The sequence below is a fragment of the Copadichromis virginalis genome, linkage group LG6 (genome assembly GCF_057382275.1).
Source record: "Copadichromis virginalis isolate Kocher_CV1m ecotype Utaka linkage group LG6, C_Virginalis_male_GT1.1, whole genome shotgun sequence".
NCBI lineage: Eukaryota > Metazoa > Chordata > Actinopteri > Cichliformes > Cichlidae > Copadichromis > Copadichromis virginalis.
In genome coordinates this window covers 13,614,191-13,639,629 of record NC_140623.1, presented here as the reverse complement: position 1 = coordinate 13,639,629, position 25,439 = coordinate 13,614,191, and the positions used below count along the sequence as shown (strand labels likewise).

The following is a 25,439-nucleotide window of genomic DNA, read 5'->3' as shown; positions in this document are numbered from 1 at the left end:
TAAGCTGCCAAATGAAGCCGTTTCACAGCTGATTTAACTGTTTAGATCATTCAACTCTCCCTCCTGAGATCCACGGCCTGTCATTCTCTGTAGCTCTTGAAATAATCTTTCACTACCCCTCCCCATGTTTTGTTGTTGGCACAGACGCCTGCCAGTGGCATCATGGCAGAAAGCACCAAGCCTAATGAGATTAGTACTCCTAATTTAGAAAGTGAAATACATTCAGATTTCCCTCAGTAAAACACAATACTTATCCAGGAAGGCAATCTTATCTTCTCTCCTGCAAATTTAAAGTACCAAGGAACAAACTATAAAAGACAAATGCAGAAAAAATGTTCTGTGCTTTTGTGTTTCAATATTATTCTAATCTGGTCATTAATATTAAAATTCAGACTCTTTCCATACAGATTTTTTTTTTTATGACAGCTTGAAGCCTTAATGTGTGCAGTGATGCTGCAGTTTTACTGGAACCTTCAGAAAAAAGGCTGTGCGACACTTTAACACAGCAGACATGAAGCCAGCAAATTGACAGCTTCAAGACAAGTTTTGTCCTCTTGATGAAAGATGCTCGCGTGTCTGAGAGCAGGCAAGAAACTTCAGCTTGGCATGCGTGAAATCAATGTTTTCACACCAAAGGTTATATGTTCCCTGCAGCGACTGTCTGCATTGTATGCGACTTGATGTGTATGTGTGTGTGTGTCTGTTTGTGTGTGTGTTTCTGTGTGTGTGTTTACCTGCAGGCTCCTAGCTGTCAGACTGCGGGGACTGGCCACATAAGTGTGTAACCGTCCATCCACTCCTCTCAGCAGTGGCTCAGAGTCTCGAACATATTGCAGGTCTCTGGATGTCCGCAGGTCAACCACCTCCATGGACTGACTCACGTTCTGGACCTGATGTACACACACACACACACACACACACGCATATGCATAATGCTGCTGATGCCATCAGTGATTACTGTTTGTCCCTTCCATTAATATTTATGATTGGCTTTGGATGCTGTCTGATTACTGGCACCTGTTATTTGTTTCCAAACACCTGTTGTTTGCCTACAAATATGGCTGTGTGGTGATATGATGACAAACAAAGGGCTAGTTCACTGAATTTTTAACCCCCCATGGTAACTAGTATAGCAAAGACAAAAAAAAGTTGTTGCACGCTGGTTTGAGTGTTAATGTTAAACAACAAAACAAATGCTGTATTTCAATAATCATTTACTTATTATTTTATGTTATTTTTTATATTTTATAATGTATATGTATATAGGGACTTTTATTGTGAAATGAAAGAGCAGGAAGAACCACGTAGTTGCTGTCTGTAGCACAGACAGCAGAAAAGATTCCAGGTCTGAAAAGTGAAACCAATGTGGAATTCGTCTTTTTAATGGCCAACAGAGGGGACGCAAAATCCTATGGAAGTCTATGGAAAACATAATGTATAAAAAATTAGATCAATTTTTAAATGTTGATAATTCTATGTTTCAGAAAGAAGTATTATCTGGAGTATGCTCATTAGCTATCGACTTGTAAATGACAATCAATGAGCGTTTGACCCTTCTACCACACAAAATGATCCCTATGAGCAACGCCTGCTTCAGTCAGAGGAGTTATCAGATGATGATGATAAATTGGTCTCTTTAGAGACCCTAAAAACAACAGCAAATAGAATAACAGATCTTTTCTATAGAAGATCATTAACTTGGTTATTTATGTATTTAGCTAATCATTTAAAATAAACATTTTAATGTGCGTTCATAATCTTACAGCTGAGTGTGCTCTCAGTGCTGCTAGTTATCTCTAAAGTGGTTGCTGCATATTAGAGTTCTGAGACTAGCTTACTGTCCCACAGCCTAATACACTGAGTGGAAAGATGTGATAAAGATGTGGAAATTGCTTCAGTTTACTGGCTGATCAAAGTAAAATTATTTTTATTGATTGAATAGATATACTTAAAGTATGCGCTGTGTTCTCATTGCTGCAATTCTACCCGTGTAAAACTAAGTGAATTTAAATCAAGTATAAAACCATTTATACACTTTTTGCATCACAAAATCAATACATGCCCATTTTAATGACAATGCAGCACACAGTCTGAGCTGCTTTAACCTACACCTTGGCTTCTTTCCTGACATTAGTAAGGTTTACAACTACTTATACAAATACTCCATTTTCTACGCAGATAATATATATTGCTCTGAAAACATGCCGTAAGTGAAAGAACCTGCTCCTGACCAGGTTATGTGTTCAATGTAAGTTACCATGGTGAATTAGCTCGGTAAAAAGTGAGCCACTTTCTTGACAGAGTACACTCTGATGTTAAGCCTGCTAGCCCAGTAATCTTACTTTGTAGTACCCACCCCTGGTGATGCAATGCCATCTAGGTCTACACCTTTATGGATCTAGTAGTGACACGGGCCACCAACCAAGACGGAGGAGGCAGCAGGAGGAAGACAAGCTGTCAGAACTGATAGTGATGCCAGTGTTAGCTAACAGCTGCAGATGTTTTCAGACACTGATGTTACAGGTGTTCAGGGATTCATTGGTGATTGTTTTAAATTTTCATTTTCACTGAAGAAGAATATCGTAGCTGCTATTAAGTACTTCACAGCTTGCTGTTTTCAACTTGAGACAACACTACCCTGGCAGAATTCACGCACTATGCTAGAGGTTTCTCGTGTGATGTCATGTGCATATTCCTCAAGAGCCATCCACCATGCTGGACATGATACAACTGCCTGTTGTGAAGTGAAAAAATGTGCATTCACCAACTGGTTGCCAAGTGGTTTCTGGACGTTGCTGACAATCTCTAAGAGAAATCAGTTATAAATAGAGGGTTGCAACACAAACCTCTTTCCGATTGCTCTGGTCGTTAGCAGGCTGCCACAGTCACGTGTTGTTTGCATGGAAGATTGAAATTACTTTCAAGCAGTAGTGAAACTGTGAAAAGTGCAATACAAACTGTAAATGGTCGCTTTAATCTAAAAGTTGTGCCACAGTGCTGTTTCCAACACATTTCAAGGGCAGACTTTTTACTCTGAAGACAACTAGTCTCCATTTACAGTTTGTGTCTCACTTTTCACAGTTTTACTACCTCTCAGAAAGTAGCTAGCAAATGTTTGCTAACATGCCAGCAAGGTCCATACAAACTATTGGTGACCACAGCAATCTGCTGGTGATAAAGGCAATCATTAGAAGGTTTTCACCAACAGACCAGAGTATAAACATTTTGCTAGCAACCGGTGGTTCAAAAAGGGTCACTAACCAGTCTCTGGCACTGTGTGAATGGGGCTTTAGTCACCTGACCCTACCTTTGATATATAAGTGGTTAATAGTGATGGGACTCCAAAACCCCAAAGTATACATAATATACTACATAATGTTTATATGCAACAAAGGGACAGAGTTACAATTAAGCTAGCAACTCTGGATGTAAACTTTGCAGCACTGTACAGTGACACAGTGATCCTTGGAGTTAAATTCTACCAACAAAATTAACAGGCTGGGGTTTTTTTTGGCAGATTTAACAGATCTCGAATGTTAAAAGATGAAAACAAAAGGATCACCAAAGTTATCCGAGATAACCTCTGGGGTCCGTGAATATCTGCAGCAAGGGTTACAGCAATTCTTCCAAACTGGTCGAGATATTTGAGTCTAAAGCAGTGACCAACAGGCTGGCAGTGCTAAATACAGTCATTCTGTTCATGTGGTTCAAAATTTAAACTGCAAACAGTATGGTGGGCAGTTTTATTGTTCTGTGGTTTTATGTGTTTATTTTATTTAATTGTTCATTTAAATAATTGATTAATTTTATTTACTAATTTAATTGTGTATATGTTTTTAATTTTCTGTATTAAAGGAAGGTGGTGAGAGTTTTTAAAGTTGTAGTAGTAGTAGAATATATTATTATTAGTAGTATTATTAGTATTATTATTATCATCGTCATCATCATTATCATTATTATTATTATTATTATTGTTGTTTCATAAAAGTTGTAGGCACCACATTAAAAAACATTTTTTACACGTAACACGTAACATTTTTAGCTCCTAACTGAAAATAGAAATAGGTAAATAAATAAAAATGGATAAATAAAAGAGTGTGAGGAAAATATGCTTTGTAAATTAAAAGCAGTTCCCCTCTCTTAGATCTCATTAGGTCCATTTAAACAGAAGTCCCTCTCCTTTCGTGTCCTGCTCTAAAAAACAACCCCCACTCACGCCCCGTCTCATTAACCAGGCAGAGGGTGTACCACACACTTGAAATCTCTTTTAATGTTGAATGAAAAACAAGTGTTTAAAAAAATCTACTATAAAAATGACCCAGATATTTCCAGATATTCAGGAGTGATATGCAAACAAACAAACAAACAAACCCGCCCACACATCTCCTGTACAACACGTTCTGTGGAGGCCAGACAAGCAAAAAAAATAGAAAAATAAAAAATAAGCGCTCATACCACCGCACACAAACTCACAGCGGGATCTAGGTGTCACTTCCACAGACATGCTGAGCTGATTAAGATTCATAAATACAAAAGACTCTCAACAAGAGCAGAGCGAGGAGAGAAGAGGGAGTTATTTCTGATAGTGTTCATCTACCTTTTTCTCATTTCTCTCTCGTTTTGTGTGAAGCGAGAACAGGATGTAACAGCACCAGTGTAGGACAAAAAGAGTAGTAATCTTTGTGATATTGCCATTGGTGTGCTCCGGTTTACTACAGCGTTGGTGAGAAAACGTGCCGTCGTGTGCGAGGCTGAGAATAGCGAATGCATTCAGAAATGTTTGCTTACTTGATGCCGTTCAATAATTCATCAATTTCTGTCACAAATCACTTTTATTACCCTCTCTTAGGACACAGGCATGAACTGAATAGCCCCGTACACATGTACACACACACAAGCAGTTACACGCTTGTATGGTCGTATGCTGAGCTGCACCCACAACACAGAACAAAGTGTTTCTTTCCCACCCATCTGTCAGCGTTTCTTTGAGTTTAAACTCTTTTGGCATGCTGAATGACTGGCAGTCTACAGAGGATTTGGCTACTGATTTATCAGGAATACATCTGTCAGCGAAGCCCGTGTGTGTCTGTTCATGTGTGTTTCTGCAAGTGTCAAAACAAAGAGACAGTCCAGTGAATATTTTCATTCCAGTACACCGCCTCTGCCCCGTGCCGCATGTCAATGCTGACCACTGAAACGTCAAGGCGCGAGACGAACACTCACAAATGCACACGCACCTGCTCGGTCAGCGAGCGTAGCTGTCGACTCCGAGGGTCTCGTTTACAGAGGTTCCGTGCCGGGGCGACCACCGTGCACATGCACCTGCCGTCGGGATCCGAGGCCGTGCTGTAAACCTGCCAGCCTTCCTCTGAGCCCGGGTACAGCCCCTGCACACAAACACGCCCGGTGTTAATGAAGTCACTGCGGGATAACACATTACCAGACGAGAGGGTGAGCAGAGGAAAGCACAGAAAGCAAAACAGAACAACAAACAAATTCATCACCTATTAGCAGAGCAGATGATGTACACAACAAGCTGGAGTACAACTATTTCCATTACCAAATAAACACCTCACCATTGCTCCTTGGCTTAACTACTTTATGCTTCTGTGACACGCAGGCCATGGGACTGTTTTTGTCAGTAAAAAGACTCTAAAACGTCTGGCTCAGATTAGATTAACCACAATGGAAACCAAGTTAAAATGTGTAAAACTGACATTTAACAATGCACAGGTTTGACATTTGAAACCATCAAATCAAACTGGGAGGGATTAAATGATTTATGGTTAAAATGCCTTTTTGGTCTGCATGCTACAGCCAGGTAGCAGGAAACAAATGTGTAAATGCAGTAATGCAGGAAACTTATTGGTAAAACAATGAACATCCAGAGATGGATGGAGCAACATTGACATTCATTTGAAGTTGTTGATGAATGTAGGGTGATGATGTTCAACATTCACGGTCTTGTGAATGTCGAATATCTTTGAGAGACACATTTTGTTCTTCAACTGTGAAAACAGCAAGAAACGAAGAAGAAAAAGAAAGAAAAAAAGCAGAGGTTCAGGTATTGGTGGTTATTTATTTCTGCTTTGTCAGTTTGATTTAAATTTAGCTTAAAAAGGGTTTTTAGAGGAATCTGAAAACCGGATGCTACATTTAGAGATTAAAGCGAAAAGCTTCAGTGCTATGAACTCACTCGTATGCTTTGACATTGCATAATAATAATACAACAAAACAGAAAGCAAATATCAGTGATTAAAATTTAAGTTGATGATTGAAGTTTTTAGAGATTAAGTGGTTGCTCATAGATGTTTGGTTGTGCACTGGTGTGGACTGTTTGCAGGGTAGAAATCATCTTTTGTGCAGATTTGTGGGAGCTCTGGGGAGTCGGTGACTTTCTGCCAGAGAGATCAGCAGTTCCGTCCGTGGAGGCAGAGAGTGGAAACTCTCCAGTAATGCTGCTAGCTTTCCTGGACACAGACATGTGGGAGGCGTCACAGCTGATTTTAGCAACAAATGAGAAATTCAGAATTGGACATGGATGTCTCTGGTGAAGTCGAGCCCAATGAAAACACAGAAAGCGCACAATCTCCGTTTGACAAACATAAAAAGACGCTGAAATCACGAGATGCATCATGGTGAGATCACGCAGAGATTTACGTGCTGGCTACGACGATAATGACATAAAAGGAAAATATCTGTTCAGCCCTGATGACTGCAGTCTGACCTGAATAAGACTGAGACGCTGAAAAGAAGTGTGTTGGCTGAAAATAAAAAATACATGAAAAACCCTACAAAGGCTACGAAACGGAGATTTAATAGAGACTACATTCTCCTAAAAAATAGAAAAAGAAAAAAGCACAGAGCGGTAACTCCTCTTATCTTTATTTCTACCTTTACACCAAAATATGAGGGGTTTTTTTTCCAAATGATGAATGCACATCTCCCATGATCTGTTTATATGTATGCCTACTTTTATCTTTCAGCACATACTGTAAATGGGAGGTAGGAAATGTATTCATTCTTAAGCGAAGCCGTTATTGAAGCATGTGATTCAAGGTAAAATCATTCATAACACCCTCAACAGTGATCACAGTGACTGAGGGAAAATGTTTTTGATAGATTTGATAAATCCAATTAAGCCTGACTTTCTTTTAGATAATATTCTGGACACCTTGGAAACAGTAGCTAGTACAAATGATTTTGATAACACAAATCAGAGCCTGATCAATATATTGGTTGGGAGTCGGGACTGATAATGAAAATTTAAAAGGTAAGAAATTGAGGTGGAAAAAATATTTTAACCATGTTACGAGTGTTGAGGCTGCATAGTGTGTCCACCAGAGGGCACTCTGCAACTTCCTTGTTGGCAACACGTAATTGGAAGGTAACAAACACAAGGAGCTTTGTCTTATTATCTCAGTGAGGACTCATAAACAGCTGAACACGTCTAAGATTAAATACACAATTACTGATTTTAGGAAAAGCCCTCCTAAACACAAAGCTACTTTTATTGCCCCAAACGCAATTTCATTGTTCTTGACAATGACAATAAATAAATAAATACTAAATACTAAATTATTAAAGGTCAGATTGTGGAGTGTGTTTAATGTTAATGCCTTTGAATAGTTGTTGATCCGAAGCTTGATTTTAAAGCAAACTGTGGAGCTGTGTGCAAGAAGGGGCCCCAGCGACTCCCATGTTTGAGAAGGCTTTCTTGTTTCCGCACTGATAAAACCATGATGATTTCATTTTATCCTGCTTTTATTGAATCTGTTTTATCCTTTTCTTTGTTGTCGTGGTTTGGATTCTTATCTGTAAATAACACAAACTCACTCAATCAAACTGTTAAGTGGTCTAACAGGCTGACTGGTTAACCACAGCATCCCTGCACACCAGACAGTTCCAGTTTCTTCCTTCTGGTCGAACGCTTCTGTTCCCAAAATGTAAAACAACAAAAGTTAAAAATAGCTTTGCTGTAGCAGCCATTACTCAAATGAACAAATGAGAGTTTTTGCAGTTTTTTCCCTTAGCGGGGGCGACATGAAGCCCAAGGTATTTTTAGTCATTGTTTTATAGTAGTATGTACAATTGTTGTCTGTTCTGCCTGTATTGAGAGCGTGAATATGACGATGGATGACCCACTGCTGCAGAGCAACGCAGCAGGAAACGTGGTGTTCCAAGTTATTAAGAATGAATCTCATCATAAAAATGGCTGAACCGCTAAATGACATTAGCTCATCCAAGGAAAAGCACCTGTGTGTTCATTCACATGGACAACAAAATGCTCATTTTTTCATCTAAAGTGGTTATCGGCTTTCATTACGTTCACAATTCTTATAAAACTATCAGCTGCAAAAATACGTCGACTCCAGTACTGTCCTTAAGTGCCTATTATAGGTCCTCCTGCTGCAATGGAGTGGGCGTTTTTCACTGAGGTTTCAATTTCTACTTAACAGTCAAACGAAAATATTGCTTTTATAGTGCTTTTTTTCTTTTTTACCCCACTACATTTATCTAACTATAGTTACAAGTTATTTCTCCTGTTACAATTTTTCATAACCGTCCTGGTGAGTAAAGACTATGTCAGGTTTGTGATAAACTGCAGGATTGAACTTTCTTTTGTGTATGAGGAAAATTCTCTTTTTTACATTAAGAAAACATAAAAATTGAATTAGCTAAACAACGCTGTCACAAAGCTAACAGCAGGGAAACAGGAAACACTGTAGTAGTGTGTGGTTTGGCTGTTGTAGAGGTGGGGGAGAGATCAATGCCATTTTGTTGATTCAGTAGTTTCAGGTAAGCTGATAAAAAAGGAGAAAAGCTGTGTTAGCAGATTTTCTTCCCTATGGATATGAACAAGTACTTTTATCTGCTCTGTGGATCACTTAATAAAGCAAATCTGACTGAAATCAAGACTGGCTTCAACAACAGTTAGTAGTACGTAGGGCTGAACGATATATCGCATTTGCGATAATATCGCGACATGATCAAGTGCAATTTTCTAACCGCAAAGGCTGCGATTATACTGCGATTATATTATACAATTCATGGGCTGCATCCTCCTGAGGCCGCATTTGTAGACCGATTACGTCACAGCGACGTGCCGAAGGCTGTCCAAATTACTACCATATCCCAGAATTCATAGCGCGGCCCAGCCAAACTCCAGTTTCCAGCAATGGCGGCCGCTACTAAGTTTTAAAATTACTCATACTAATCTTTCTGGGTCACAAAATAAACTTTTAACATATTTTCAGGCGAGAAAGTAGTTGTGTAAACATCAAATATCTGCTCGGTTTATCAAGATATCCCATATTTGCAAAAGTGCTTCGACGTTTTCAGAGGCGTCTGCTACCCACCAGCTCGACAGCTAGCCGGGAGCTCGAGGGTTACTGATGCGGCCGAGAACGGCACAACTCCCGGCACATCATTTTCAGATCACCGCGGAGTTTCGCTGCTCGGGTTAAACGTAATATATAAGTCACTTAGACAACCTAAAAATGTTATTGTTGGGCTTTTTTCAGTGTTTTGTTTGTTCGTGAGTAAATCGGTTTGGCTGAGATTAAAGTTATTAGATTAGATAAAATAAAACTTTATTAATCCCCCGGGTGGGTTCCTCCTTGGTTTTCACACAGCTGACTAAACGTCAAACAGAAAACTTATTAAACAGAAGTATGAGACAGTCGAGAATTTACGCCAGTGTCTGGTTATATTTTAGATAGCAAGAAGCAGACGGCCGAGTTTATTAAACTCCACCGAGACAGCGGTGACGCTAATCAGAACTAGCCTTCTGATTAGCTAATCAGAAGGCTAGACCGTCCAATTTCACGCCTTTAAACTTTAAAGGCGTGTTTGTGTGTGTGTTTATACAATTGCTATTATGTTTGCACTTTATGTGTAATGTTACTGACTGCAGAGATCAGTAAGATGTGTGTATTTTTTATTTATTAGTTTTATTTATTTAATATTATTTTTTAATTGAATGACTGTCTAGTAGTTCACAGATGTCGAAAAACTGAGTGTGGTAAAGCCACTGATTTTTTTTATGTATATTTCTGCAATCTGCACATTGTACTGACTTTCATTTTAATGTTTACACCAGGGTTCCTTGTCAGCACTTTATGCTCAGATGTTTGTAAGCTAAAAATAAACTATTGTGTATGTTCAAATATACTGTTGTGATTGAAGAAGTTAAATAAAAATGTCAGTCATCAATTCATGCATCACCTCATGTCATCATAACAGAGGTCTGTCTTCCAGGAAAGAACAGTTTAAAATTAATGTAATATAGTATTGGCCATACTATATGATGTATTGCTTGTCTTTGTTTAATAATACAGAAGACAAAGACCTTAAAAAATAATCGCATATCGCATCGCAATCGCAATATTGGGGCAAAAAATCGCAATTAGATTATTTTCCATAATCGTTCAGCCCTAGTAGTACGAGTTGGCTATTAATAGATAGCACCTCAGCAAGCTAATGTGTGAAACAAGCCTGGTACAAACACACACACAGATATAAGGTCATGTTCAGCTCTTGTTTAGCCAGTAAGTATAAACGTATTATTTAACCGTACCACGAGATTCCAGCAAGAAATTATAATATGACAGGATTTGTCCTGTTCTTTAATGTTATTAGGACAGGGGTGTCAAACATGAGGCCTGAGGCCTGCTGAAGACTCCAGTCTGGCCCATGGGACAGCACTGTAAAGTGTAAAGGAAAGCATACATTTGGGGATTTTAACGATATTTTTGTAGATTTTAGAGCTTTTCCTACTAATAAAAATGTCCCTCGTGGCCACTGATACACACCAAAGTAAATAAATGACAGAAAGTTATTGGGTTTTTTTTTTAAATCTTTGATAGAAAGACATTCTGTCATTTAACAAAAATGTTCAGTTTTATAATTACAGGAGCTAACAGGACTTTTTCTTTAATTTTACACATGTATGTCTTAAAATCTAAGGCCAAAGATTAGTGACGACAGACTTCAGCATCATTTCTTCATCATGAAGAAAAACTGAGACGCATTGTTTCAACTGCACTTCATTTCCTTATATTAAAGTGTTTCAGGGACTAAATGTGTAATAAAATGTCTTTGCACTGACAGAGAGGAGAGCTTCACGAGTTTGGTCCACTCAAAGTGGGCTGCATGTGGTCCACAGTGTAAAATGAGTTTGACATCTCAGCTTTTAGGATCTGATTTTCATTGATTCCTGAGCTTTCTGAGCATTAAGTACTTGTCATGTTTTACTTCTGGTTAATGTTTCATATTTGCTTCTGTCAAGCTTATACATATCCAGTGTGTTCTTTTGTCTATTCTTCATTTCCTGCTTTACTTTGGTAATCCTTTGCCTCTTGTGTTTTACAGTTGCTTTTACTTCCCATCTGTCCTCATCTAGCTGATTGTACAGCTGATATTACTCCCTGCCTTGATTAGCCTTCTGTGTATAACTTGTCCCGCATCCCCTTGGTCTTTTGTTGAGCTGCCTGTAGTCGTACCTTCTCTCTGTGTTCCCATGTTGTTGCCTTGTTTTTGGAATTCTGCTATTTAGTTTCTTGGCTCTCGCTACAGCCTAAATGAACAGCTCGCCTTTTGTTATTGGAACTCTGCCTCCCTGCATCTTGCATTTGGGTCCTCTCACTACACATCTCACAGTTCTAAACAGTCTATGTTTAACCAGGCCCAAGTTCAATAACTAATCAAATCACTGTGGGTCAGTCTGCATGTTCAACATGAAAGGATTCTGGAGCCTGCATTTATGACATCCTTTAAAAAATCACTTCAAAATCAATATTTATTTTAACATGCACCACTTGAATCTACCCATGAGGATCTAAAATCCAGTTATTAATTGAATATTTGATTAAAGTGAAAAAGAAAAAAAGCACAGGGTCAGAAGATTAGTGTTGATAATCCACAATCAGGTGCTCTTCAAAGACGAGGCCAGCGGTCGAATAGAGATTTTAATGTTCAAAAAGAAAAACAACGTTTGTGCTTATTATTAATGGCAGTCCTTGGTATTGATTTGGGGAGTGGGGGACGAAATCAGAGGGGCTTTGGTTTAAGACAAAAAAGTATTAATTCATGAATCAAACAATGGGTTTCAGATCAGAGAGTCTCCATCGTGATACGAAGAACAAACAAAACAGAGATTTAATTGAAAGGGCTTAAGAGGCACACCGTGTGCGAATTCTAGCATTTAAGAGGCATTTCAAGTGGCTCCTTTACAACTCTGTTTGTACGCTGTACATTTGCAGCTATTTAAATGTCAGCACTCCTGCTGGTGTAATAGTATGTACGTTTTGCTTTTTGTTATTCAGACAGTAGGAAAATTAAAAAAAAAGTTATTATTTGCCTCACCACAGGGGAATCCTATTTTTAACCTTTTGTAGCCTAAAGAATGGCACAAATCCAACCTGCTGAGGTGATTTTAAAAACTGCAGCACAGAGGAGTGGACAGGCAATTATTAGCACTTGAAAAATACAGTCTAAGCTGTTATATAATCAGACCCTTTTTTTATGTTTTGGGTTATTTGGGACTCATTAGGTTGAGGCGACACCGATTGTTCCCAGAGGGCTGACCATTTGGAAGCAAGTAACAGCAGAGGAAGTTAAAAACCATAAAGACAAAAACACAGAAGACGCTAAATCACGAGCTCATTACTGTGAGGTTTATCCAGGTCTGCAGCTTGACCTACTTAGTGATAACACTTTAGAACAATGTAAAGGAACGGCTGAGTTTGATCTGACACTCACAGCCTGTCGCACTGAGCTGCCCTAAAAACCCTGAAAAAGAATAATGGCAGAGGGGGAGGATGAGAGAAGGAGGCTGCCGAGAGGATGAAGGCACGAGAGGGAAATATGGAGGGGGGACCATGGTGGCCTGGAGGGAAACATCTGATAAATCTATCAGCTGGGTTCAGAGGGGTAACCTTCACAATGTTCACAATGGAGCTGATGACGCGAGCGTTGAGGTTTAAAAAGAGGAAGATGTGAATGAGCTGAATGTATGAGCATCGGCTGTGCCTCCTGCTCGATGTAATTAAACAGAGGACATATGGCACCTCGGGGCTCATTTCACACGAGGGAAAAATGATAAAAATCTACACAGGCAGCTCGACTGATTGTGATCAGAGCAAATACAGAGAGCGCAGAGCAAACAGAGCCGCATTTCTGCAGTTGACAAATTGTTGATAAGAGGCTGAGGAGACAGGAGGACGTACGCAACTCAGAAAAATGTGTGTAACATCCTATATAAGAGAAAAATCGGAAAGTCTTACTGACACCATGTAGCTTAGAGTGTGTTTACCCAGACTAGCACTGCAATGAATAGACTGTATAGAAGCCTTCTTTTTTAAAAGTCATATGCTCTTATGACATAAGAAAAATATGCATAGTGAGTCAGCAGTAACACATAAACACTGAATGCTCTGACTGAGCATGGCAAAACAGGTTAGCAACAGAAACGCTGCAACATTAATCTCAATATAATAATATTATGTAGCAAAAATTAAAAGGCCAACAACTGAAATGTGTTGTGGCAACAGGCTAAATGGGTAAATAAATGAATAGAACAGTTTAAAAATGACCAATAAAAACTCAATCAAGCTTAAACTAAATGCTAAAGAGTCAGAGGATAGTGAATAGTTACAACAGCTGCTTAAAACAATAAAGAATCCATTGAAATGCTTCTGTTACTCAGTATGTAAGCTGAACAAAGCACCAATTCATTAGCAGCCCTTATCTTAAAAAACAAAAAGAAAAACCTTTTAATACAATTTATGTTTTAATTACCATGCAGTTTAAAATTAATTCAGCAAAGTTGAAGCACATTTGGAACCTGACAAGTAGTGCTGATTAAAGAGCATTTGAGTTCATTTGATAAGACTCCAGGGAAGCACAATTGGCAAAAAATAAATAAATAAACACTTTGGCGAAAGTGATGTAGCTAACAATTAAATTTATGTGCAATTAAGCTGGATTACAGAGACACAACAGCCAGATTTCAGACATTTCCCATTTAGAAACTGTCTGTCAACTATTGCAGTAGCAACACTGCCCATCTAACATCTCCATCTGCTTCAGCCACGGTCTCTGTGTGTGTGTGTGTGTGTGTGTGTGTGTGGGCACCTGCTTGCATGAGACTACATGCACTTTGCTGAACTTGCAAAGTGCCACCACGCAGCAGATGCGAGGTGCCAGAAAGGTAAATCATGCAAACCCTGAGTGTGCGCACAAACGCACACAAACTGCAATGCACGGACAGGATACGCATACGGGGTGAAGAAACCAGGGTGCGTGCAGTGATCCCCCATGTCTCGGGTTGCCAGGGGGGTTGCTAGGGCAACAAATCACCGGCTGTCCCATTGGGTGAGTCAGCCTTCCCTAGGAGAAATATCACCCCAGTAAGTCTGAGAAAGAGCAATCCTATTACCGGTCTGTGGGTGTAGTGTGTGTGTGTGCAGCAGTGTGTGCATACTGTACATGTGTTCTTTATGACTCATAAAAGCTTATTTATTTATTCATTAGTGCCATTTATTCTTCAGTTGTGCCACCTGCTGTAGTGTATTTTCTAATTGTGCTCTGACTCTGATCTTGTGAGCGCTTTTTTTTCCTCCTCTACCTTCTTTCATGTCTTTTCTGCACCAGTGAACAGATCAAATATCTGCTGCATGCAGGCTAAAATATCCCCGAAGATCTTGATAATTGAATCTGACTTACTTCCCCCGTCATTGTAGATATCTTAGAAGCTGGGGCTTTTTTTCTTCTACAGTGAATAAGCAGACATTTATCTTGGAATAATTACAGATCATGTCACAAAGGAGAGCTTATGTCATTATATTTACTGAAAGTGGATGTTGCTGTGTAGAAAAGAGAAGTATGTAAAGGTGCTGCTGAAAATCACAACTCAAGTGACAACAAAAACGCGTCTCTATCGTTTGATGAAGACGAAGTTCTGGAAGTGCACAGATGCAGCGTGTATGCGTGCGTGTTTAGTCATATGAATATGAATACGTACGCTGACGATCCGTTCATGCGTGCCCTCTGAGGAGATGATGGTTCCATTGAGTCCAACCAGCGACGGTAAGGTCTGGGACATCCAGTTAGTTACCATAGCCATGGTGCTGAGCACCGCTCCAATTTTCAACATGGGAACACTCATCCTGATGCATACACATTCACACACCGCACACACACACACACACACACTAACAGAAACTCTGGCCGGCTCTCACACACAGTCCAAACTGTTCACAGCAGTCATTCTAACAAGAGCAGCTGCACAGCATGGTGTTACAGGTTGTGCAGTCGCTCTGTAGTGTTTGTTTAAAAAGAAAAGAAGAGAAAAAACCACGAATGTTCCCTCTGAAGTCTAAGACACTGCCACAGGTTAGTAGATAAATCCAGATGCATCCATGCAAAGACGCATCAAGTCCAAACATCCAGCTCAGGCTGCAGGAGGTGCTCCTGGAAACAGCTGGTCTGAACTGTGCGCGTATGTGTGTGTGCGTGTGTGTATGTGTGTGTTTCCTGGACTCCTTCCTTCGTCTGGCAGTGAGGCGTTGTGGCTGAGCCAGCGCTGCTCTCTCATTTATGCTCTAACTCTCTGCCTCTCCCTCCCTCCCGCCTTTCCTCCACCCTCTCTCGCAGACACACTCCTCCATCTCTCTCCCAGACTCTCACCTATTCCTTCCACTTCTTTATCCAAGCGCCACAGTCTCCTCTCAAACCATATTTCATTCAATGAAAAAAAGCACGCCGCAAAAAAAGTGCTAACGAGAAAAAAAAGAATATTCATCTGACACTTATCCCATTCTCTTGCTTTTTTCACCCTTTTATCATTTCCATACCCATTTTCTTCTTCTTTTACCTGACCTTTAATTTTCCCTTTTCATCCTGACTGCAGTCAACACCTTTCTTTTTCCTTTCTGTCCAATGTTGATATTGATTAAATGCAGACGCCTACAGGAATGCACAATGATCTGGACTGACCTCTCCCTTAAGTGTGTGCGTGCGTGTGTGCATTTGTGCTTCATGTAAATCACACACTGATGCAACACTGCCACCACGTGGCCCTCGGTGCCTGCCGACAACCAAACTGTGTAAGAGATTTTACACTGGATTTGATCAAAACTTCAGAGAAAGTACAAGATGTACAGATGCTTTATTTGATCTGGCTCTGCAGCATTTCCATGGCAGCAACAAACTCCAAAAATAAAGTTCAGCCTGTGTGCCACTTCTGTCACTGTGTTTACAACGTTTGCATCCACCTGCTGGGGACTGCAGATTAAAAGGAGTTGGTACAGCACTTATGCACAAAGCCTAACTGTGTCCCAGTTAAATAATATACTTACTGTATACACGATACACTATACTACCTAAGTCTAAGTCTCTATGTGCATTTTGAAGGCTTTTATTCCTGGTACCCACTCTGTCTATCAGCAGCATTTGCAACACTGCTACTCTTCAGACTATTGTTCTGTTATTGATTGTTTTTGCAATGAAGATGAGTTTTTCTAGCTTGATATGTTTTATTTTCCCAGTGGTTTAACTTACAACCACAGTTTGTCTTAATTTTTGTGAAGCGGTGAGCTGTGTTTCTTTAAAAAAATGTTTTCTGGCACTTTTTTAAACCAAATGACTAACTGCCCTAATCACTGGCTTATTTATTTATATGAATGAATAAATGAAAGCCTTGCAGGCCGTAAAAAAATTAAGTGCCATTATTATGCTAACTAGCACAATTAGTAGTTCAAAACAATCCCATTTGTTAGTCTTACGCTGAGCCATGACATTTTGTTTCCCTTCTCTTCCCTGTGATTGGCTGTGCTTCACAAACACAAGGTTTGCACAACAGATTGGGGGAGGGGGGTACATTACATATTAGACCATGTCATGTATCATCTATTTAATAACATCTAAGCCAGGATGCAGAAGCACTGTAAGATTTAGTAGCTTGTAGAAAAACCTTAAACCTAACCTTAAAAAAAGCTGTGTGACTTTGTCATAGAAAAAATATTGAAGGAATTTTCAGCCCACTCTTCTTGACAGAGTTAATTCAGTTCACTGGTTTTATGCACATCTCTTTTAAAGTCCACAAAAGTATTTCAGTCAGGTTGAGCTCTGGACTTTGACTGGACCATTGCAATGCCTTGATTCTTTTCTTTTTCAGCCATTAATTTGTAGATTGGGATCATTGTCCTGTTGAATTTCCCAATTTGGGCCAAGCTTGAGCTGTCAGACAGACAGCTGACTCCAGAATACTTTGTTAACAGAGTAGTTCATGTTTGAACGAGTGACTTGTCCCGTGGCTTCAAAATAAGCTCAAATAATCAGCCCTCCACCAACAAAGCTGACAGCTGGTATGATGGGCTTGTGCTGATAATCTGTGTTTGGTTTTCTCCAAACAGCTTCTTCTCAGAAAGAAGAGGCTTTCTTCTGGTAACCCGTCCAGCCAGGCAATACTTGTTCAGTCATTTTTAAACTGTATACTGTTGTGAACTTTAATATTTAACATGCCAACTGAGGCCTGGAAATCTCTTGAATTTTTTGCAGTTTCTCTGAGTACTGACCTTGAGGTAAATTTCCTAGAAGCGTCCACTCTTGGGAAAACTGGCAACTGCCTTGAATGTTTTCCACTTATGAATATTCTTTGTCAGTGTTGAACGATGGACTTCAAATTGCTTGGAAATGTCCCTATAACCCTTCTCAGATCGATGGGCAGCAACATTTGCGTCTTTGTGTTTCCTCACTGGCAGTGTGTTAACACACACCTGAATGCTCCAGACCAGCAAACTGACGAAACATCTGCTTTTATAGAGGCGCTCGCACCCGCTCATGATCAGTTAATCACGTGTATTTGATCAGCAGCGCCTGGCTACTCTTAATTGTTATGGAAGCAGTAAGTGTTCTGCATTTTGGCTGATGTTTATAATAACCCATATAAAGTCTTTTTTCTTTTATTTAATATAACCTGACATATAAAACCTTAAATGTGAAAGACGCTGTACATTTCTTTTTTTAAAGCCTGCACATACATCTTTTTTTTTCTTGCAACAGTGGCTTGAGTTGAGTGTTGTTGTGAGCTGCTGCTAAATGAATCCTTTACCCATGAGACACATTTCACTGTATTTTTTTCTGACCGTATTTAGGACAGCACTTAAGTGGCAATTTTTGATGAAGTCTACAAAATACGGTAATGAATGTAAAGCTTAAAAAAAGAACTAAACACAAACTAAGTATACTGTACTGTAAATTCATCGTGTGTATGAAAATGTAATGCAAGGATCAAACACAATATTGGAATAGTGTCAAATAGGCCTCACGCTAATCACCAGTCAAGAGGAGGATCAAAATCATTGAATGATATACATTTTTAGCAATGGACATTTGCAGTTTGTAATTAGTTGAGACTGTCACGGTCCTGGGTCTCCTGACCCAGCGTTTTTAGTTCTTTGTGATTTTTGTATTATTGTACTTGTGTGTGATTTATTCTATGGCTTCTAGTTTTGATCCCTTGCCCTTCATGTCTCTGTGTCCCCTCTGTTCTGTGTAATTGTGTGTCTTTGCATGTTTGAGTTTCTTGTTTTCTGTCACTCTGCATTGTGCATTATGTTCTCATGGTTGGTTTTTTGTTACTCTCTCTAGTCTAGTCTCTTGTGTTCCCAGCTGAGTATTTCCCTGTGTATTTTGGTTCTTAGACCTCTGCCTTATGGTTTATGTCTCTGTATTTCTTAGTTGCTGTCTCCACTGTGTCAAGTTCGCGTCTCTGTGTGATACTTCCTGTTTTACTTTGATGGTCCGTGTCTCATGTGAATGCGTCCTGCTTTGCTTGTCTCGTCAGTCCTGATTTCTCCCAGCTGTGCCCTCCTTCTGTGTCTCATTCCCCTCGTTACTTCCCAGTGTATTTAAACCCTGTGTTTCTCTGAGTCAGTGTCGCGTCGTCCCTCTTGCTGTGTGGATCTCCCTGTGTGTCTCTCTGTGAGTTTTCCAAGTTCCCAGTTTAGATTAGTTTGTATGTTTTTTCCCTGCCAGCAAATAAAGCTGAGTTTTGAGTTCACCTCCCTGAGTCTGTGAGTCCTGCACTTTGGGTCCAACTCCTGCCTGCCGCACAGCGATTCATGACAGAACGACGCGACCACAAAAAGGATCCAGCGGACTCAATGAGGAGGCGCCGCTTGGCTTTTGATGGGACCCGGTTGGTTCTTGGGGGTCCTCCGTGTAGCCGGTCGTCTTCGTTTGCCACTAACCCGTCTACTCACTTTTCTGTTTCCTCTCCACTGTTGACGCCTGCGACCCGGACCCGAGGAAAGCACCCGAGGCGGCACCGCGAGAAATACTATGAGCCTGCGAGCAACCAGCTAACGCCAGCACAGGCATTTTATAAAATGCTGGGGATTATCATTGTTCCCCCCAGTGCACCCAACATTTCCACACCGCAGCAGGAGCAACTGCAGCCGAGTTTTCCCACATCACCTTCAGCCAGCCCTTCTCCCTCTTCAACAGGGAAGCGGCAGACACCCCGCCAGCATTCACAGCCCCAGCGAGGGCCTGGATTTCTTCCTGTACAGTCGGCTAGGGTGAGTGGTGGAGCTACTCTTTTGGCTCCTGCAGAAATAAAAACTGTTAATTCCGGGCCGGCTTGTTGTGTAAGCGGCACCGGAAATGAAAGAACTGCTTATTTTAAGGACAATTATTCTGGCCCATTGAGCCATTCAAACTGTGTCACTCCTGTTCCTTTCGAGCCTATCCATGAAACTAGGAAGATTGGTGTCTCTGTGCTCAATAACTCCAAGGATCCAAAGACTGTTTTAGACTCAGATGGTTGTGAGCTACAAACTGAAATGAAGGGTCCTGAGGGTTCGGTTAAAAATGAACTGTGTGTTCCCCAGCCCTCAGCTCAGTTAGCCGCCCGGCCTAAAGCCCAGTCGCCGCCTCCACCACCACCATCACTACACCCAGCCATTCAGGCTGCTACTCAGTCAGACATTCAACCCATAGCCCTGCCATTAATACACTCTGTAGCTGAGCCACTAGCTGCCCGACCCGCAGCCACTTCAGCCACTCCTCCACCCGTTACACCTCCACTACAACCGTCACTGCAGTCTCTAGTGCAGTCTCCAGTGTCCCCAGCGCAGTCTCCAGTGTCCCCAGTGCAGCATCCCTTAGCACAGTCATCCACTCAATCACCAGCTCCACTTTCCCCTCAACTATCACTACCACCTCTAGCTCAGTCTCCTGTGCACTCACCTCTGGTTCATTCTCCTGTGAAGTCATCAACTCCACTGCCTACTCCACTCTCACCACCTCCGTTACAACAGACATCAGTTCAGTCCCCTGTGCCAGTGCAGACGCCCTCAGTTCAGTCTCCCGTGCAGTTATCTACTTCACCACCATCAGTAGCTCAGCTCCCACTCTCATCCGCATCTCCAGTAGCTCAGCTCGCACCTGAACCATTGGCCCAGTCCCCGATAGCAATACGGTCTTCTGTTCGGCTTAACATTCAGCCAGGGGTCCCAAACCTCTCTGGCTCTACATCAGCTCCTGCTGGAAGCTCGGATGAGCTCATCCAGGACTCCGCGGCTCCCACGCCGCCATCTACCTCGTCCGCTGGGGGTTCCAGTGAGCCCGGCCAGCACCTCCTCGTCTCCGCTGAAGGGCCCGAGGGGCCCGTTCAGCCACCTGTCTCCGCTGGAGGGCCCGAGGAGCCCGTTCAGCCACCTGTCTCCGCTGGAGGGCCCGAGGAGCCCGTTCAGCCACCTGTCTCCGCTGGAGGGCCCGAGGAGCCCGTTCAGCCACCTGTCTCCGCTGGAGGGCCCGAGGAGCCCGTTCAGCCACCTGTCTCCGCTGGAGGGCCCGAGGAGCCCGTTCAGCCACCTGCCACGTCAGCTGGAGGGCCCGAGGAGCCCGTTCAGCCACCTGCCACGTCAGCTGGAGGGCCCGAGGAGCCCGTTCAGCCACCTGCCACGTCAGCTGGAGGGCCCGAGGAGCCCGTTCAGCCACCTGCCACGTCAGCTGGAGGGCCCGAGGAGCCCGTTCAGCCTTCTGCCACGTCAGCTGGAGGGCCCGAGGAGCCCGTTCAGCCTTCAGCCTCTGCAACCTCGTCTGGTCCGGCCTCCGAGTCTTCGTCCTCGTCTGGTCCGGCCTCCGAGTCTTCGTCCTCGTCTGGTCCGGCCTCCGAGTCTTCGTCCTCGTCTGGTCCGGCCTCAGCCTGTGCTTCGCCTGGTCCTGCCCCCGCATCGCCACCGTCTGGTCCTGCCTCGTCTGGTCCTGCCTCGTCTGGTCCTGCCTCGTCTGGTCCTGTGCCCACCAGGCCATGGCCTGCACGCCTGAGACTGGAGGGCCGCCGCTGCCTTCCGCGCGGTCGGCCCACTGAACTGCTCCGTTGTCTCCTTCGTCGCCGCCATTGCCTTGCGCACGGCCGGCCTCCTGAACTGTTTCCGCGTCGCCGCCGTTGCCTTGCGCACGGCCGGCCCCCTGAACTGTTTCCGCGTCGCCGCCGTTGCCTTGCGCACGGCCGGCCTCCTGAACTGTTTCCGCGTCGCCGCCGTTGCCTTGCGCACGGCCGGCCTCCTGCACTGTTTCCGCGTCGCCGCCGTTGCCTTGCGCACGGTCGGCCCCCTGAACTGGTTCCGCGTCTCCGCCGTTGCCTTCCGCATGGTCGGCCCCCTGAACTGCTCTGTGTTTGGGTTGTTTTCTTGGGCTCCGGTGTTTGCTGTGCTCTTCTTTTGTTTTCTGTTCCGAGCCCTCCGTCCTGGGCCCCCGCCGCCCGCCCTGGGTTGTTTTCTGTTTGGTTTTGTTTTTCTGTGTTTGGGCTGTCTGGAGCCAGCCCTTGAGGGGGGGGTACTGTCACGGTCCTGGGTCTCCTGACCCAGCGTTTTTAGTTCTTTGTGATTTTTGTATTATTGTACTTGTGTGTGATTTATTCTATGGCTTCTAGTTTTGATCCCTTGCCCTTCATGTCTCTGTGTCCCCTCTGTTCTGTGTAATTGTGTGTCTTTGCATGTTTGAGTTTCTTGTTTTCTGTCACTCTGCATTGTGCATTATGTTCTCATGGTTGGTTTTTTTGTTACTCTCTCTAGTCTAGTCTCTTGTGTTCCCAGCTGAGTATTTCCCTGTGTATTTTGGTTCTTAGACCTCTGCCTTATGGTTTATGTCTCTGTATTTCTTAGTTGCTGTCTCCACTGTGTCAAGTTCGCGTCTCTGTGTGATACTTCCTGTTTTACTTTGATGGTCCGTGTCTCATGTGAATGCGTCCTGCTTTGCTTGTCTCGTCAGTCCTGATTTCTCCCAGCTGTGCCCTCCTTCTGTGTCTCATTCCCCTCGTTACTTCCCAGTGTATTTAAACCCTGTGTTTCTCTGAGTCAGTGTCGCGTCGTCCCTCTTGCTGTGTGGATCTCCCTGTGTGTCTCTCTGTGAGTTTTCCAAGTTCCCAGTTTAGATTAGTTTGTATGTTTTTTTTTTTTTTTTTTTTTTTTTTCCCTGCCAGCAAATAAAGCTGAGTTTTGAGTTCACCTCCCTGAGTCTGTGAGTCCTGCACTTTGGGTCCAACTCCTGCCTGCCGCACAGCGATTCATGACAGAGTCTAATGAAAATAGGATAATACTGACACATCAGGCTGGTGTTTTTGAGCTGTAAAAGGCCACCCGTGATGCTAAACAGACTGCAGTGCACAACTAGCAGCCCTGTAACAACTTCAAGAGCTATAGAAGGACATGGCTCTTCCCCGTCTCCTGCCTCGAGCAATTATGTGTCAACAATTTAACTAACCAACACTAAATATTTTATAGCGCCTTTGTTCTCATCAGGAGTAACATACTCGTTGTTTTTTTCTAGATAAAGAGTCTGCAGAATACACATGGATTATACATAAAATCTCCTTCAGCAAATATTCTAAACATGAATATTTCAATCAGCTGCACTTAAGGTTACACAGTCATGAGGAGGAGGGCAACAACAGAGCCAACATGACAAGTGAGTGGTGTAAAACACCTTCAGGGTGTTTCTGGTCACTGACTCAGGTGGCTGCCTCTCTGCATTTTTACAAACTAATCATCGCCATCTTTTCAGTAGAGTGGAACGACAAAGTTTCTCAGAACAATACAGTACAACAGATCAAAACAAGAAGAAAACTCAAAACTATAATATAATAAAAAAAATAACTCAAACAATGAATATAGATGATCGTGATTTCTCTGAGCATAAAACTTGGCAAAACAAATCTATAAAAAAAATTTTGGGAGGTCGATTTTGATCTAAACTCCTTTGTCAGCAATATTTTATCTAATATGTTTTAAGATGTGGATCTATATAAAGCATTTTATTTCTTTCAGTCAATTTATTTCATTTTATTTTAGTCCTGTTTTTGTGACTTATATGTTTCCCTTAAAAAAAAAAATGCATGCTCTAACTGTTAGCATGTAGGCAATATGGCTAAACTATTTTGGGGATGTCCAGCAAATACCAGGAGATATAAAAGACACAAGGTTGGTTAACAAAATGATAAATCAGAGTACATCAATTCTTTCCAAGAACCACTTTAAAGTTTAGAAACTTTTAAATTTTGACTCATTTGACACAAAGGTTGAATGGATAAGTTGGGGACACGGTGTCTCCTTACCTTACATGAGCTGACAGTGACCAGCAGCAGCAACCACAGGGCTTCAGGTGGACTCATGGCTGTCCTTTTCTCTCCCTCTGGTATTCCTGGTCTTGACCCAGCTTTGACACGCACCAGACATGAAAGAAAACTTGGTACTGTACACCTTCCTTGCTTAGCCTTGAGGTTATGACTAATTTGACTAGTCTGGAGTGACTGAATCCCCTCAGGCTGTGGAAGAAGAGCACAGTGCTAGTGTTCTTGCTGTGGAGAGCCACTCAGGAGCTGACTGGAGACAGCAACTGTCTTTGAGGAAGATTAGAGAGGAGGCGTAGGGAAGGAGGAGTTGGTGAAAAGGATGATTATTTGGTGCTTAACACAGCCAGTGAATATACAGTTAATTAGTGAGTGGGTGCACTTGTTAGTAACAGATTGCATGTGAGATTGTACTGCTGATTCTGGTATCATAAACTTACTCCCTGGAACTCAGGAAAACTTTTTCTATTAATTTGGAAAAAGGGGCGTAATTGTACGGAATCTTAGTTTTTAAAAACTCTCAAATTCTCCCAAATTTGGGAGTTTTTAAAAACTCCTAAATGTAATAATAAAAACTGTTCACTGGTAAGGTTGTCAAAATAAAAAAAATCATTACTCAGATAATTTAATAATCGATACTAAAAATTGGTATAATACCAACAGTGCTGTCTTGGCTCCTGCAGTTGATACACGACTTCAGCCCCTCATGACACAGGAATAGTGATTCATCTCATATCGCATGACTATATAAGAGTGATATATAAAAGAGTTTTTTACACTCATAGTTCACAACACTGAACATTTTCTAAAGTTAAGCAAAGCCCTCACTTTCACAAAACTGGAACATTAAACAGTTGCTAATGCTAATCTAGCTGCCGCGCACATTAACGTTAGCCTTTTAACTGCTAGTAGTTTAGCCCTGTGTAGTGATGGCCCGCTTGAAGCTGACGCTCCGGAGCGTGTCGAAAAAAACAACACACTGGTTCAGAAGCACTGTGTCGAGGCTTGCTTCGTTTGGCAAAAGTCACGTGACCAGTGACGTCCGAAGCTTCATTACGCACGTAACTGCTTCGGTACCTGATTCAAACGGATATAAGGAAGTGAATCATCCACGGGATTCGTGGAGTGTGTTGATGGTGACAGAGAGCGAAGAGGTGATCATTCCACTGACAGATATGGAGCCAGCGAGGAAGAGAGGACGTTCTGGCGTGTGGGAATATTTTGAGTTGATTTTGCTCAATTTATTTTATCTGCCGAAGTGAAAAACTTGAAATGTCCAAAATCATGTTTTCATAATGGAAATATCATTACAGCATATGACTTTAGGAACACTTCCATGTGAATTAAAGCTAATGAAGACTACAACAATGTATTTGACACTATACGTACATTACATTGCTACAGTTTAGAAAATCATTTTGTTTATTGTTTTTAGGTGATAGTCTGCAGGACCCAGGAATACCTGCATATCTACCAGCTTGCAGTGTAGTTCCTGCACTCCACAGCCTCTTCTGTTCCATGCAAGTGGATTTTCTCCAGGGCAGGAGAAACTATTTCTAAGAAAAGAAACAGACTCAGCCAGCGCACAGTAACACTAATCCTCTTTTTAAATGTAAATAACAAAAGGGCTACCTGACATTGATCATGTTTTTACTTTGCAAGTTCTTGATTAGGGGTGGGCTTTGATTATCGCCTTTCTGATTACAATCCATACTAAATTGAATAAAGTGATATTGATTCATTAAAATCCCGTGTCGATTTGTAAATTAACGTTATTATGCCTGAAACGCCAGCATCT

General features: G+C 42.0%; 1 protein-coding gene across 4 annotated transcripts in view; it reads right to left on the bottom strand.

Annotated features, from left to right (window-relative positions):
• LOC146707416 (noelin-2-like) overlaps window positions 1-25,187 on the bottom strand; it is a 47,280-nt gene extending 22,093 nt beyond the window's left edge. The window contains exons 1-4 of one of the 4 annotated variants that reach the window (XM_085458756.1): window positions 24,299-25,187; window positions 23,627-23,911; window positions 5,238-5,387; window positions 735-890 (exon numbers count right to left, since the gene is read on the bottom strand). In XM_085458756.1, the coding sequence (XP_085314882.1) occupies window positions 735-890; window positions 5,238-5,387; window positions 23,627-23,683 (363 nt within the window). In that variant the 5' untranslated portion in view covers window positions 23,684-23,911; window positions 24,299-25,187. Of the gene's footprint in view, window positions 1-734; window positions 891-5,237; window positions 5,388-15,025; window positions 15,627-23,626; window positions 23,912-24,298 lie in introns of those variants that run through there. The other 3 variants (XM_085458757.1, XM_085458758.1, XM_085458755.1) reach the window with 3 other exon arrangements.
• Between the last annotated feature and the right edge of the window lie 252 nt (window positions 25,188-25,439).